Source organism: Leuresthes tenuis, unplaced genomic scaffold, assembly GCF_036924035.1.
Source record: "Leuresthes tenuis unplaced genomic scaffold, fLeuTen1.0.hap1 SCAF_20, whole genome shotgun sequence".
NCBI classification, from domain to species: Eukaryota; Metazoa; Chordata; class Actinopteri; order Atheriniformes; family Atherinopsidae; genus Leuresthes; species Leuresthes tenuis.
Genome location: NW_027325374.1, coordinates 6,209,013 through 6,221,438, shown reverse-complemented (window position 1 = coordinate 6,221,438; position 12,426 = coordinate 6,209,013). Strand labels below are relative to the sequence as shown.

General features: G+C 42.5%; 2 protein-coding genes across 9 annotated transcripts in view; one reads left to right on the top strand and one right to left on the bottom strand.

The window, feature by feature from the left end:
• The first annotated feature begins 107 nt into the window (after positions 1–107).
• Positions 108–3,736, top strand: g6pc3 (glucose-6-phosphatase catalytic subunit 3). The gene is made up of 6 exons (XM_072373243.1): positions 108–409; positions 1,166–1,272; positions 1,373–1,463; positions 1,566–1,684; positions 1,982–2,123; positions 2,231–3,736. Exons 1-6 carry the CDS (start codon positions 192–194, stop codon positions 2,571–2,573), a joined length of 1,020 nt encoding a protein of 339 aa, XP_072229344.1. The 5' UTR covers positions 108–191; the 3' UTR covers positions 2,574–3,736.
• The window catches only part of tanc2b (tetratricopeptide repeat, ankyrin repeat and coiled-coil containing 2b), a 143,135-nt gene continuing 133,972 nt past the window's right edge, over positions 3,264–12,426 (bottom strand). For 7 of the 8 annotated variants that reach the window (XM_072373218.1, XM_072373220.1, XM_072373221.1 and 4 more), the window contains 5 exons: positions 11,955–12,087; positions 9,780–9,871; positions 8,433–8,579; positions 8,156–8,256; positions 3,264–7,986 (listed from right to left, as the gene is read on the bottom strand). In XM_072373218.1, coding sequence (XP_072229319.1) covers positions 5,916–7,986; positions 8,156–8,256; positions 8,433–8,579; positions 9,780–9,871; positions 11,955–12,087 — 2,544 coding nt within the window. In that variant the 3' untranslated portion in view covers positions 3,264–5,915. Of the gene's footprint in view, positions 7,987–8,155; positions 8,257–8,432; positions 8,580–9,779; positions 9,872–11,124; positions 11,155–11,954; positions 12,088–12,426 lie in introns of all 8 variants that reach the window. The other variant, XM_072373225.1, reaches the window with a different exon arrangement.

Sequence of the window (12,426 nt, the reverse complement as noted above, 5' to 3'; positions counted from 1 at the left end):
AGTAATCGTAGACACATATTTTTTCATCGTGGTAGAAATATGTGGCTTTGTCCCTCGTATCATCATTCTAAAAAACCAAACTGCCCCCCCTGCTGGGGATATGACACCATTGCGGGCTTCTCTGCATCACTTCCTGGTGGACATCGCATAAATATTATATTTAATTTATATACCCAGGAGACTGCATAGAAATGGAGGCAGTACACACACAAGGCATTTGGGTGGCTGAACTTCTCCAGCAGCAGACGAATAATCTGGAAAAATACTGGCTTGTCATTACTCATCTGGGAGATCCTAAAGCAGCCTTTCTGCTAATCTTTCCTTTCACGTATTTCGTTAGCAAACGTACTGGAGTAGCGGTGCTTTGGGTCGCAGCTATATCGGAGTGGTTGAACCTGGTGTTTAAATGGTAAGGCTCAAAGAGCAACTTTTTACACCACTGCCGTTTTAGTTAAACGTAACATGTCAACAAGTTACAAATAGCAACAATGAAATACACTGTTACTTATAGTTATATTTTAATTTAAGTTTTTCTTTTGTCAGTTATTATGCACAAGGATTCAATGGTAAATTATATCATATTTTATTGTGTAGACGTAGCTTCCGGGACAGCAGTGCAGTCCGAGCTTCTGTACCGTCCGTGTTGAAACAAACGTAAGCGGAACATTTTAGAGCAACTCTACGGTAAAGTGTAAAGCTTTAACAGGAGAGATATTTATGTAAACAAAATAACGATCTTGAGAAGCATTTGTAAAATAGTATTGGCACACAACTACATTGCAACGGCGGATACTATTGGTTTACAGTGGATATAATAGGAATAAAACTAGAGTAGCATTGATAAAATACATATTTTTTTAATTCAGCTAGTCTTTATCTTGTTTTTTAGATTTATTAAATATCTTCCATCTTAACTTTATAAATCACATAAGTTGGTAACACAAGAATATGGATATGAGGCAGCATGAAATAACATTTTGTCCGTTGCTGATGGATATAGGATATAAAAAGAGAGTTAAGGACAGTGTAGTTGAACATGTAGTTGAAAAGGAATACAATGTTACTGTTGGACAAACAAATGTCAAGACAAACATTACATTAAACAGTTTATTGATCTTACTTGATGCGCATGATTATTTTTATTTCTTTTAAATTATTTTCCCAGGATGCTGTTTGGCGAAAGGCCATTCTGGTGGATAGGTGAATCTGGTCTGTTTGTCAACACACAACCCAAAGTTCACCAGTTTCCATCCACCTGTGAAACAGGCCCAGGTGAGAAGTCCTTAGAGAAAGCTAAAATAAATATGAGTTGTAGACAGTACTCTTTATTCAGCATACAGTCAGAGCTCCAAAGTTAGCATCTGTCTCTCAGGCAGTCCATCGGGACATGCGATGGTGACAGCAGCAGTGTGGTGGGTCGTAGTGTCTTCACTGGGGACATCTCTATATGCCCGTACCCACAGGTATGCCACTTTGTAAAATATCAAAGTATGTTGTAATAATTCATAGAAACTGCTGGGTATCACAACCCTTTTATTAATGAGTCTGTTGCTTTTTTCCTTCAGTGTGATGATATCAGCTACTCCATACCTGCTTTATGTGGGGATGCTGGTGGCAGTTGGAATCTCCAGGATCTTCATCCTTGCTCATTTTCCTCACCAGGTTATTGCTGGCAGCATCACAGGTCAGTCGACAAATAAGCCTTCACAAAAGCACTTATTAAAACTGGTACAAAAATCATACTATCCAAAGTAACCTAAAGACATCAGGCTGATTGTTTTGCCACATTTTCTAATGTAACCTTAGATCCCTGGAGATGCAAGCAACAGTATAAATGATTTTTGAAAAAAAATAATAATTTAGCTAAAAAAACGTAATTGACATTACAGCACAAAAGTCTTGAGCCCCCCCTCATTTCTTTGTATTTCGCTTCCAAGTAGCCAGACTTTCATGTTATCTTTAAAATGACATGTCTTATTAGGGTTCATTCTGGGGATTGTTTTGAGCAGTAGAGTACCAGAAGGTCGCCCCCTACTGTTCTTCTTCAGCATCAGCATCGGTCTGCTTCTCAGTGCTCTGATGCTCTATGCTGGATTGCAGCAGCTTGGAATTGACCTCTCCTGGTGAGCGTCTTTGCATTAATCTATGACAGTATGGCTTTACACACTGTAACTTCTGATGTGACAAAAGCTATCTGGCCTAGACGAGCTGTATTTTGTTTTTTCTACAGGTCCATTGCTTTAGCAAAGAAATGGTGCAGCCATGCAGAGTGGATCCGTTTGGATACAGCCCCGTTCTCCTCTCTGACTCGAGACTGCGGGGCCCTGTTAGGTTTGGGGCTTTCCCAGTATTGGAAACCTAACGGATGGCCCCTGCCTTGGGCTCCAAGAGCCTTGTCTCTAGCCATATCATCCATGGGACTTTATCACGTGAATCGCCTGCCACTCCCAGTCCAACCACAAGTCCTCTTTTACGGCTTGTTCTTTGTCAAATTTGTTCTTGTGCCCCAGATCGTCATGGTGCTTGTGCCTGGGTTGGTGCACCTCTGCACACACAAAAAGAAGAAAGACTAGAGGGGCACTTCTCCACATTGCAGGTGTTTTTTACACCTCCAAGGACGATAGCTTTCTCCTTTCCTTTAACACTTTAAATGCCTGATTAATGTTAAAGTGTCATTAAGTTGTTTTTTCATGAATTGTGTCCCCTGAAAAGGACATTTTGTTCAGCTGGTGATTGTAAACAGGTTTTGAGTATAAAGGGTTGTGAAAAGAATTGCAGCCTCTTGCACATTTGCAGTAAATGTACCAGTACTGTTATAGTGTTGTAAATGCTACATTTGTTCCTCCAAATAACTCTGAACTAAAGACTGTCTATGAGAAAAGTGCACCTTTGATGTTTTGTGCATCACAAAAAAAACATTTGATATGATAAACGTTTAGGGTTTATCATAAGAAAAGAACTACATTTCATCATAATACTCTGGAGAAAAAGAAAAAATGCTGTTGAATATTGTTGATAAAGTATGAATGATGGACATTGTGCTCAAGTTTGAGCTCATGTTGTACAGAGGGTTGACTTTGACAACACACGATTGTGCCGTGTTACAGACCAAATAAAAAATGTCAAACTCAAACCTGTCAAATAAATGACTGACATGCAGGGCGTATTTCAGTTGATAACCATTTATAAATATCTTCTTTTTTTCCCCAATACATAGGTGTGACTGTACAGATTACAATCAGTTATCATGAGATAAAAACACATTCTTTTTTATTGTTTTTAATGAAACTTTTTATCACAGCGATCTGAAAGCTCACATTTACAGACAAGAGAACTCTGCTCAGCAAGCAAATACATTAAAATAAAATAAAATAACCTTTTGTCTGGTGAGGTTGAAGGAAAATGATAAGGATAGTTCAGGGACAGCAGTAGTCTCCTTATCTTAATCCCAATATTGTATCACACACCAGTGACATGGCTATACATGTGTCTGCTTGAGCTCATGGAAAGAGTAGAACATGCATCAGACTATTTACAACAAATGAATATACACAAACAGCTCCAAACCATACACCCTCAGATATCCTCAACTTAAAAGTCTTGTTTAAATTAAGTATGATACAGTTTATACCTTCATCTTTGTAAAGATAAGTAGGGCATCTCTCTGGGTAGCGGGTAAAACTGAGGATGAGTAGAAGACAGTCAGGAGGAACTGTCTCTTTGTAGCTATTCTTCATCAGACATCCAAAATAATATGTTACAGACAAATGGTCTATAACCTTTCCCACATATACAAATAACTTCAATATTCTCATTATCCCACATCTCTATGACACAAACTCCAAATATGGAGTTTCTGGATACTAAATAATTTTTTCTAAAGTCTTTTTTTTTTTGCAGTAGATTCGACTTACTTTAAAGATTTGCACATGACCAGTGTATCGGACTGGCTGATTTAGGGTTTGTGGATATTTTCTGTGACGTGGAACATGACTGGCTTCTCTTAACCCGAGCTGGGTGGAGTGGAATAGAATGGAATATCTGAGCCGGTATATACAACTTGTGCTAGAAAGTCTGTACATGTTTGCCTGTTTAAAACATCTTTTTTCTCTTCATACTGTCATTCGTCACTGCATTGCAAATCATACAATAAAGGTGTCTATGATAGTCTGCTGTCACTGATCAGAGATCTGACCCCTCACACATCCAACTTTCTTCAAATTCAACAATCAGAACAACCAAGTCAGTAACATACATAAAGTGCACCCTTAGTTATGAACGTTACAGGCATTCTTAGTGCCAAAGTGGCTGAATAAAATGAAAATGCATTGTGGGCAGGAACAAAAAGTAATGCAGAAGAAAGGGAAACGTCTAACCGGGGGGGGGGTATGCATTTGCTTGCTTGCACCTGCTGAGCATTTACCTGTCACTCGTGCAGAGGAGGAATGGAGGCAAACTTTGACACTTATGAACCATATGATAAAATCACGTGCCACAGAATGTTTTTTTTATTATCTATAACTCAGTATCACTCAGTTAAAGAAGATTTAGCAATCCTATAGACAAAGATTCCAACTTGAAGCTAAATTATTGCACTCAAGGCCTATTATGTGCACGAATGGAGCCTGTAAGGCCCTGTCGGTTAATCAGCTATTTAGCAGGTAACATGTTTACAGTCAGAGAGCTAGACCAGGTTTTCAGAAAGGGATAATGCTTTGAAAGTTTAACATCCAACATAATAGAAGATAGAAGGCAAACCATTTCTACTTCTGAACCTCAGATATTTGGGAAAGTGACTGGTTTGCAGGAGCTATAAAACCCCACAGATGATACAGACACTGCATTTTAAAAGGTGCATGTGGACTTTTAGATATTCTGAGTAGGATTTCAATCTATAAACGTGTGTTCTTTTGAACTAAACAGACATCTGTTGTAACAGACTGAAATCCCAGACACAATCTGTTCTAGCCTCTCCTGTGTTATAATCTGCCGCTTTCGATTTAATGTCACTGTAGACTGAAGATCTTTGAGTTCTGGGGAAAAAAAGACTGAAACACAGCCTTAACTGAAGAAGTGGAAATTATCCCGTTTTTAAATTATTATCAGACTTTTTCTGGAGAAGAGAACTATTCTTTAAAAAAATAACCATCAGACAAAGGCAATTTCTTGCATTACACAACACTAAATCTTTTCTTTTTTTTTACTCTAGAGGTAATTATATGCCAAAGTTTGTCTGTGTCCCTCATTCCTTACTCTGACCAGTTTTCAACACCCACATGTCTAGCAGTGTGACACAGAGGCAGGGTTAATGGAATGAAATTCAAAATGCAAACTATGTTTGATTTATTTCTATGTACAATATATAACTTAATTATAAATATTGTCATTTTTCTCTAAGTACTGAGTTGTTGAGCCATTTCTATTTTCTGAGCAATGTACAGTATTGAACAGATAATATTGTATTACATAGAATAGAGCCTACTAGCAACCTTGGTTAAGAGCACACTTTGAAAGAAGAGAAGATGGATACAGAGTTCACAAGTAGAGTCTGATGAGATGCAACTGTCACCCTTACAGTCCCATCTGTTGCGGTCACTTGTGGGAACTTTGTGCCACTCAACATTTTGGAAGTGCACTGGTCTTTGATTAAGAAAGAGATCAGAACCCTCCTGTTATTCAACCTGTGTGCAGAATATGATAATGAAATAATCACCTCAATGTTAATTATGTTTGTCATGTAAGATCATGTCTAATAACATGAGAGCCGGCTGTGAGTTTTCTCTCTGACTGGGTTCGTCTCTTGTTAGTTCTTTAGGGGGAGTTTGTTCATGACACATACATAGATCACATCTGCTGTTGAGATAAATATTTTTGCACACTCTCTTCCACTTAACAAGCCCAGTCTATCCATCCAATCACACATTCGACTCCACAAATGGTCTCTTTGGTTTGATGGGGGATGTGGGGCCTTGGGTCCGGGAGTCACGTGACAGCTGGCGGTACATGTTGTCCTGGTAGGCTTGTGCCACAGGCAGAGTTCGTGCCACCTTCACATCAGGATAGGTGGGCACCTGGCTGACCCGCTCCAGAATATCGCCACTGCCACGGGAGCCGTTGGCCAGCTTCCCCAGTGAAGGGGGCTGGGTCTGGGAGTAGTAGTCCTCCTCCAACAGGTGTCCATTTTGGGCGTTGTTGGTCTTGTTATAGTAAGCGATATTGCCCAGTGAGGCCGGGGGACTGTAGGTGGAGCCTTGCTGGACCAGCTGGCCAGGCGAGGTGGGGCTAATAGCGGAATCCATGGATGTCATGGCCCTGGAACGTGATGGCTGATGCAGGTACTGCTGAGTCCGTGCCGTCTTGTCTATGATGCCCATGAAGGGCGTGTTCCTAGAGCGGGTGGTCTCGCCCTGATACAACCCCCCTCCACCCTGTGAGGGAGAGATGGGGGAGATGTCATCACAGGTGCGCTCATATGTGGCTTGCAAGGGGATCTCCATCTGCTGAATGGAAGAAGAAGGTCTGAAGTTTGGCGCTAAATTTGAAGTGGATCCAGTTGAGATATTGTTGCTAGACGGGGAGAACCGCAGGCCGACACTCTGAGAATGGATGAGAGGCCTGGGGGTGGGCACATGCTGCTTCATCTCAGTAGTATTGGCACTCACGGGGCGTCTCACCATATGTGGGATCTCAGGAGAGCCAAGCTGACAGGGAGGCATGGCATTGGCACGCTCCAGTACGTGTTCAGAAACTGGGTAGTAGGCGGCTGACTGGCTGCGGCTTATCTGAGGTGTCTGGCTGTAACGTACGCCCCCCGGGCCCCCGCTGCTGGCGCGGTAGGCAGAGGAGGGGCGCTGGGGTAGCTCATCCTTCAACAGGTTGGACTCCATAACCCCTCCTCGGCCACCGTGCTGACAGAGGGCCCCAGAGCTGAGGCTGGCCTGAACTTGGGACATGGACCGTCCATCCAAGGAGGGCTGGTATACCAGACGGCTCTCCACGTCCACTGAACCCCCTTGGTAACGACCACCCATGGAATGGCCCATCTGTCCTCCAAAGCTGCTGTTGCCCATCATATTGCTGGGCTGGTTTGTGCGGACTATTTGGGCTATAGAAGGCTGGAGGCGAAGGCCTTGGGCTTGGTGGTGCTGCGAAGATAAAGAAGGCTGTGAGCTCAGCTGGAATGAGCGCTGGCTGCTCATCTTAGAGAGGGGAGATTTGGGTCGGCCAGGGTGCTGCTCTGTCTGGTAGCGCACAGGTGACCCAGACTGCGATCTGTACAGACAAACACCCTCTATCGGTGGGCTGGCTCTATACTGAGCAGCCCGACGTAAAGGGGAAGGCGGCGGGCTCTGGTGGTCCATCCCCTGACCCCCGGTGCCCATAGGAGGTGGGCTGAAACGGTAGGATGGCTGGTGCACTGGGGAGGTGTGAGGTGGACTATGTCGGTAGTGGGAGTTATGATGTGTTGGGGAGAGAGAGGGAGATGTGGGCTGGTACGATCCTCGAGTTGGAGATGACATGGAGGAGGAGGTGGGGTGGTATTCATAGGGCTGGCCCATGGGCGAACCCCCAGCTAAGTAAATCTGATCTGGATGTGTGGGGGACAATGGTGGGCTCTGAATGATGGGAAGACTGGAAGGATTGCTGAGAGAGTCAGGTGGGGGAAGACCCATTGACATGGCCTCCAGCTCCTGCTCCAGGTAGTCCTCATCCTCAAACAGGTCCTGGACAGGCTCCATGTCCTCAAGACGGGGCTCTGGGGGAGGGGGAAGAGGCATGGACAAAGACAGGGATTCCTCCTCTTCTGGGGGAGGTGTAGGTGGAGGGGATGGGGGAGGCTCCAGCTCCAGCTCCTGCTGCTGTTGCTCCTCCTGATTGAGCTGATGACATTCCTCCTCCACCCTCTGGAGCAGCCGCTGGATTTCTCTGTTATTGGGGCACTGCTTTATGGCTTCATTCAGGTCCTCTAAGGCTTCAGGAAATTGTCTGAAAAAAGGAGAATAATATTTTCAGAGCAGAAGTTGACTTAGAGACACATAATGAGTCACAGAGTCTATCCACAAATGTGGGTGGATGATGGACAATTTTAAATGTCTACAGGAGTGGAGGATTACAATAGGTATTCCTAATCTTTAGAGGGATTACAGAAGCATACCTGCTGCTACGTTTAGCACGTGCCCTGGCATAATACGCCTCATACGAATTTGGTTTCAGCTCGAGTGCCTTAGTAGCAAATTCCTCAGCCATCCCAAAGTCCTGCAGAGATTGAGAAGAAAACAAAACTAAATGTGGTCAACAGTGTGTGCATTATATCTTTAGGTGTCATCTACAGCATTAGTTTGTGACAATTTCCTCAAAAAAATAAAATACGATAACTTAAATTAAACCTGTGGCATTTTGTTTTTTTTCACTACACATTTTTGCTGACTTACATTCATTTTCCTCCGACATCGGGACAGGTTGAGGAAGAGCGATACTTTGAGTTCCCTGAATGTCTTGAGGTCCTCGCTGAAGCCTTCACGTGGAAATTTTTTGAGAGCATACTGGTAACGTTGCGCAGCCTCTTTCACCTTCCCCTTCTGTTAGAGAAACACATAAAAAGCTAATCTGAACTATTCATACTATATGTCAAATATATACATAATAAACAGGCAAATCAATATTCAGACATGGGCTACCTCCAAACCAAATAAACTTGAACGCTCATTAGATTTTCCAATTTTCAGGTAATATATGTATGTGTAATCTGTGATTGTGTAGCCTGTAGTGATATGGATGTAAGTACTGAGGTCTGCACTATAATTAGGCAACTTTTTTTCGCCACAGGTAAAATGAGCAAAACACAAATGTATAATTAACTGCCACTAAAAAGTTTCAAATTGCAAAATACTGCCGAGACAGATGAAAAATTGTCTTAATAAGTACAGAAGTATCAAACAATGCAACAAATGAAAGTTTTGTAGTGAACAGAGAGCTAAAACACAACTACAGTGCAGTGCACTGGACTAAAATCAACACCCAAATCTGCTCTCAGTTTCTGGAAGAAACTTTGCTTGTAATAGTTGTACAGAAAGAAGTCTGCAGAACAGGCAGCCACAATCCGAGGGTCATGAGTTAAGACCTGGACCCCTTCCTTACCAGATTTTAATCATACTGAGAACTTGTGGGCTCTGCTCAAAAGTGAGATTAGCTGTGAGCAAAGACAATGCATCTCTTTGAACAGCATTTGGAGGCTGGGGTTGCTGCTCCAGCACAAAACAGCTCATGAACAGATGACAATTATTGAAAAGTTTAGGCTAAATTTCTCACTGAATAATTAAAAAAAATATATATATATTATTATTTGTTTTCTATACCATTTGTTTACTTAGGTCTATTATGAAGTTGGCCAGTAATTCTGCAGAAAAAAAAAAATTTTCTTTTGATTATGTTTCAAGTTTGAAGTTAAAAAACATTATGGTTGAACAATAAAATGAATCATAAAGGATACAGTTTTCCTAAAAAACCTGTGCACTTAAAATGAGCTCATTCTAGGAGATAAGAGGCTCGTTTTCACTCCGATTTACATTGCAGGGCCTAAATCTATTTGTAAAAAGGCAGCAGAGTTGTTTAATGAGGAATGTATATTTCTTGGGCATTCTAATAAAGAGTCCCAACAATCAAAATCATAATTAGAGTTTTCACTGGCAAAATGTATTTTTAAGACTCATATTTAAACTATATCTATAAATCTATAAATGTAGATATGATACAGTGTGAAATGCGAGCTTCTCTCTTACCTTGTAATAGCTGTCCCCCTCCTCGATGAGCTTACTGAGCAAAATTATCATGATGTCGGGTTTGGAGGTGGCCATGGCCCACGTGGCTGGACCTGCGTAACAGGGAGGAAGCAGATGAAAGCAGATACAGTGAGGAAGGGATGCAGCAATAAGCAGGGGACATTAGGAGGAAGGAAGGAGCGACTGGAAGACACACTACACACAACAGTAATAACAAGAATGAGGACAACAGCCAAAATGGTGAATGAAAAAGAGAAGACAGGCAATCCACTGTGGAGAAAAGATTACAAAAATCTGCTCTGACACTTCATCGTGACCTTGCTTTGGGATATCAGGCCAGGGTCAAATACTGTTTGCAAGTATTCTTTTAGCCCTCCAAAAACATCTAGATGATGGAGAGTTTATATAATTGTGGCAAAAAAATGAGACCATCTGAATTGTTCCAAAATGGCTTATTATAATAAAATGCAATAAGTATCTGCAAATAGGATTTGGCCCAGACAAACCTTGCATAATGTACAGAACAAAAAAATTGAAGAAAATAGCCCTCGTGTTTTCCTGTGGAGACACATTTTCTGTCTTGTCAAGAAGTGCAGATGTACAGTCATTATTTGTATTATAAACTAACTCAAGGAAAAGCAGGAAGATGTGATCTACTTATAAAAACAAATCAACCCTGCAACACAATCTCTTGTCAGTAACTGATGTGCCTTTGTTGTATCTGCGCAACAGCAATCCTTGACACAGGTGCACACACCACAGAGATGAAAAGGAGGGGATCTTGCACAAATAGACACAGGGCAGGTACAATAAACAAAAAAGGCAAGCAGGAGGGATATAAGAGGGATCTGCAGGCGTTAGCTGTCCTCTGAGCTGCTGGTGAGGGGAAGAATGCTGCTGACTGGCCTAGCTGACACTGAGGAAACGTCTGGAGGATGAGCGATGCAGAGCGCAGTGGTTTATCACTGCAGTCTGTGACGGTGGGAGTACAGAGAGAGGAATTACAAATACATGCATTTTGGCTAAATCACTATCACGCAAGTGTTACTGAGAGTTTTTGTCATGCATCTGTGGGATGGAAGGTCAACATCTCAATACGACGTCACAGGCTGGAGGCTGGGCATGCTGTCAATAACCACTTGGACGTTAGCATCTACCTCTAGGCAGTCCCGACTGCATCACTGTCAGTGCTAATACCTTTTGCGTGTTATTATTTGTCAGTTTGAGAAGGTTTTGGTAGCTAAGCTCGCCTGCCGACACTTAGGATGACACAGACAACACAGAGAGAGGAGATAGAGCTGTCAAAATGCCTGGTAGGGTGAGAGGTCGACAGCCTTGGCTTTACCTCGGGGGCGACTGGGCAGCGTCTGACATCCTGGTGCCGAAGACAGAGGTGGAGGATTGGGGCAACAGTGGGGTAAAGATTGAGGTGGGGGACAGGAGACGGAAGGAAAGTAAGTGGAAGGGCAGAGTGAGTGAGGGAGAATTACCAGAGAAAACAGGGGTGTGGGAGTTCGAAAGAGTGAGAGAAAAGAGAGATATAAAGACAGCAGGAGGGTGAAAGAAAAAGAGAGGTGGTGGTGGAGGAAGAGAAGTGAGAAAAGGAACACAAGCAGCAGTGAGAAGCGAAGGAGATAAGTGCCTTAGCAAAAAAAAAAGATACAGAGAGAAACAACGCAAGCGCTAATAACAACCTGTCTCTGAGCAACCGCAGAGGAACAGAGAAAGAGGATGTGATTGAGAGAGAAACGAGCGACAAACAGAGGCGCTGAGAAAACATGACAGAAAGAGAAATGCTAAACAACACAGTTGTCCAATCAAAAGAAACGAACATCAGTGCCATAAGTAGCTGAAGAGAGGCAGCACAGTGCAGCATCAGGATGGTGGATGACATACAGTAGCAGGAAGAGGTTTTTGCTACATGGAAACACAAACGTGAATCCATGGCTTATTGCAATAGATTGCTACAGTGCTCTATAACAGCCAGCAGGAGTGTGTGCTTTAAAACTCTTCATATGCTTACATGCAGCTCATTGTTTAACTGGAATGCATGACCTCTGAGGAAGATCTTATTTCTCAGCAAGTTAATTACTTTTAATCATGGTAGTTCATGACAGAGATTCTGAATTCAATGTGCTTAATGTTTGTCTCTTTGGTCCGTCAACCCGCTCTTACCTATCTTGGCTCCTTTCTTGAGCAGGGCGACCACCACTGATGTGTTTCTGCAGCCCACTGCCCTGTCGAGAGGACGCATCCCGCTGTAGTCAACATGCTCTATCATGGCCCCATGGTCAACCAAAAACTGGACCTGAAAAAACAAAGGAATGTGAGGAGAACAGACCACAATCTGAGGTAGTCTGCTGTACATTAGTTTGTCACAGGGCAAGACAGAAAGTGGGTCCAGATGATAACTGTGTGAAGGCAAATGCAGCTTTGCTCAGCTGGATCTGATATTAGCAGGACTAGGATATTGTGGTTGATGCAAAAAGTAGAATCAATAAAAAGAATTAGTCATGTTGTACCTTCTAAATGTAATGACCACCGGTTGGATAACTGCGCATATCCCAAAAATGCTGTATTTCTAATATTACCTTTCAGTCAAAGTGCTAAAAAGAGTTTGAAAGGAATGTTATCAATGCAGAGTAGC